At 46.0% G+C, this 2,492-nt stretch overlaps 1 protein-coding gene across 1 annotated transcript in view; it reads left to right on the top strand.

Annotated features, from left to right (window-relative positions):
• Nucleotides 1-203: 203 nt before the first annotated feature.
• Nucleotides 204-2,492, top strand: part of DNAJC19 (DnaJ heat shock protein family (Hsp40) member C19) — a 14,185-nt gene continuing 11,896 nt past the window's right edge. Inside the window, 3 exon segments of the mRNA XM_019503351.1 lie at nt 204-239; nt 242-310; nt 1,912-1,963. Of these exon segments, the coding sequence (XP_019358896.1) occupies nt 204-239; nt 242-310; nt 1,912-1,963 (157 nt within the window).

Genomic DNA, 2,492 nt, shown 5'->3' with positions numbered 1-2,492 from the left:
CCTCATGAGTGCACCTGTGGCGGATCCTCATTAAACACACTACAGTCTGGACTAACTAACCCGCGTTAATTGACGCTGGTGTCTCTTGTGTAAACCACCACGTCGGCTCCGCTTTGACGTCGCACAACCGTGGGGCAAGGCCAAACCCTGTACCCAGCCTCGCACCACACGCTCACGTCAAAACCCGACAGGCGCCCCAGCGCATGCGCGCGACTCGCCGCCCGGGCTCCGCTCCCCTGCCCGGGGGGGCGGAGCCCTTTTACGACACTCGGCGCTCACTTTGCGACGGGCCGCGCGGCGAGCAGCAATGGTGAGTGCGGCCCGGCGGGGGGTCAAGTGTACCCCCGGGGCGGAGGAGGCAGCGGGGAAATCAGCCCTGCCCGCGGCGGCCCCTGGGGGATGTGCACTAACTGGGAAGCCTCCAGCGCGGGGCACCAGCGACTAGGGGGCCTGGGAAGCAGGATGTACAAAACTGAGGCTGGAGAAGAACAGACTGATGGGGGCGGGGATTTTAATTCCCTGCCAGGAAAGGGGAGAGAGGATGGAGTGGGGATGTGCTGGTGAGCAGGACGAGGAAGAGTTGTCCCCAAACTGCAGCAGGGGAGATTGAGGTCAGAGATTAGAAGAAAATGTCTGGCTGCGAGGCTGATCCTGTATTGTTTACAAGGGGAGAAAAAATTTCCATCTTTAGAAACTTCCAAGAGTGGGCTGGAGGGGCACAGGACCGGGACAGTTTGGTCAGGGCTGATCCTGTCTTGTGCCAGGAGGTGACCTTGCAAGGTCCTTCCCAGCCCTGCAAAAGACACCAGGCCCGTCCTTCCCTCTGATGCCAGCCCTGCTTTTCCTATATGTGGAAAAGCGGCAGTTTTTGTGAGCAGTCCCTATCAAGCCTCCCCCATGGACACGGGCTTTCATGGTTAGTAGGGTCGGAAGGGACCTGAGCAGATCATCAAGTCCAACCCCCTGCCGTGGCCGGAAAGGGTACTGGGGTCAAGTGATCCTAGCAAAGTGATTATCAAGCCTTGTCTTAAAGACCCCAAGGGTAGGAGCCAGCACCACTTCCCTTGGAAGTTGGTTCCAGATCCTAGCCGCCCTGACAATGAAGTAGTGCCTCCTTTCCTTGTCACACTATCGCATCTTCACTTGTTTGTTGTTCAGTTCCCCAAAAGCTGCATTATTCAAAGTTACTGAATATCTGGGATGAGGATTGGCTAATCAAGACTAAACTGTTACATTCAGTTCTTGGTAGCATCTGTGAAACATAATATGTTTCAGTTGATGTTTATAAAAAGCACAAAAGTGCTTGTGAAGAAGATAAAATATCACCTGTAGTAAAAATGGGAGAATTTAAGTTGACAAGATTTAAATGAATCACCTGAAGTGATACAGTAAATCTGAGAGAGAAATGGAAATAGGATCCAGAAGTGTTCTGATCTGACTGCATTCAATATAAAGCTATAAAAAGCTTTGAAACACTGAACAGTTAAATGTATGCAAAATATAAATAGCTATAAAAGAAATTATGTAAAGTAGGTGGGGGTAGAGAGGTTTTATTTCCAGGAATTTTTTTCTCTAATGCTCCAATAACATTAAAAAAAGTCAGCCAAAGTGCATTAATGTTTTTAGTGCAGCGTGTATTTCTATAGACAAGGAGAATTTCCTGAAGCTTTTTATATCTGAGGTTAACAGCAATTGTTCTGTCTGTAGTTTGAACTGAAGGAAGAGGGGCTTTATAAACTACTGCTTAATGTTTCCATTAATATTCAAGTAAACAGCAGAGTCCACAACATTAAAATGTAAGGTCTTCTAGTGAGGCTTAAATTCATTTTATCTATGTTTTAATTAGTCTAATTTTAGAGATTACCATTTTTCCCCCATTTCTAATGACTATTTTTTCTGCCCCTGACCCAGGCTACTACTATGATAGCAGTTGGCCTGACACTAGCGGCTGCTGGATATGCAGGTTTGTGTCTAGTGTGAATACTAATATTGGATTGTACTTTTCATAGTTTGCTTCAATGATGATTAATTGTAAAATACACAAGCAGCACAAATCTGTGGGGGTTAATATTTATTATTGGACAAACTGCATGGTTGGGATAGACAAGCTTTTGGGTATCAGTATCCTTCTTCAGGTCCCTGGGAGAGAAATAGGCATAGTAGAGCTAAGTAGCAGATGGGAGTAGAAAAAACTTGCATAAAATTCAGTGTGTGTGTCACACGCACACACTGAGTTTTATGCCAAAAACAGGATAAGAGAAATTTATGAGGTAGCCAATAGACAAGACAGCTGCAGCAAAAACCTGATAGTGGAAGATCTGGATTATTCAGGACGGTCATTATCATCTATGAAGTACAGACATTAGCACAGTGTTTCCCAGACTTCTGATACCTGGGGTGCACTTTTCATCTAAATTAAAATCAGCATATGCTTCACTCTAACAACCAGAAAGGGGGAGGGGTGTAATACCTTTTTTTTTTTTTTTTTTTAA

The sequence above is a fragment of the Gavialis gangeticus genome, unplaced genomic scaffold (genome assembly GCF_001723915.1).
Source record: "Gavialis gangeticus isolate Ggan-Ray unplaced genomic scaffold, GavGan_comp1, whole genome shotgun sequence".
NCBI lineage: Eukaryota > Metazoa > Chordata > Crocodylia > Gavialidae > Gavialis > Gavialis gangeticus.
Note: the sequence above shows the minus strand (reverse complement) of the source record. Positions and strands in the feature narration are given on the sequence as shown.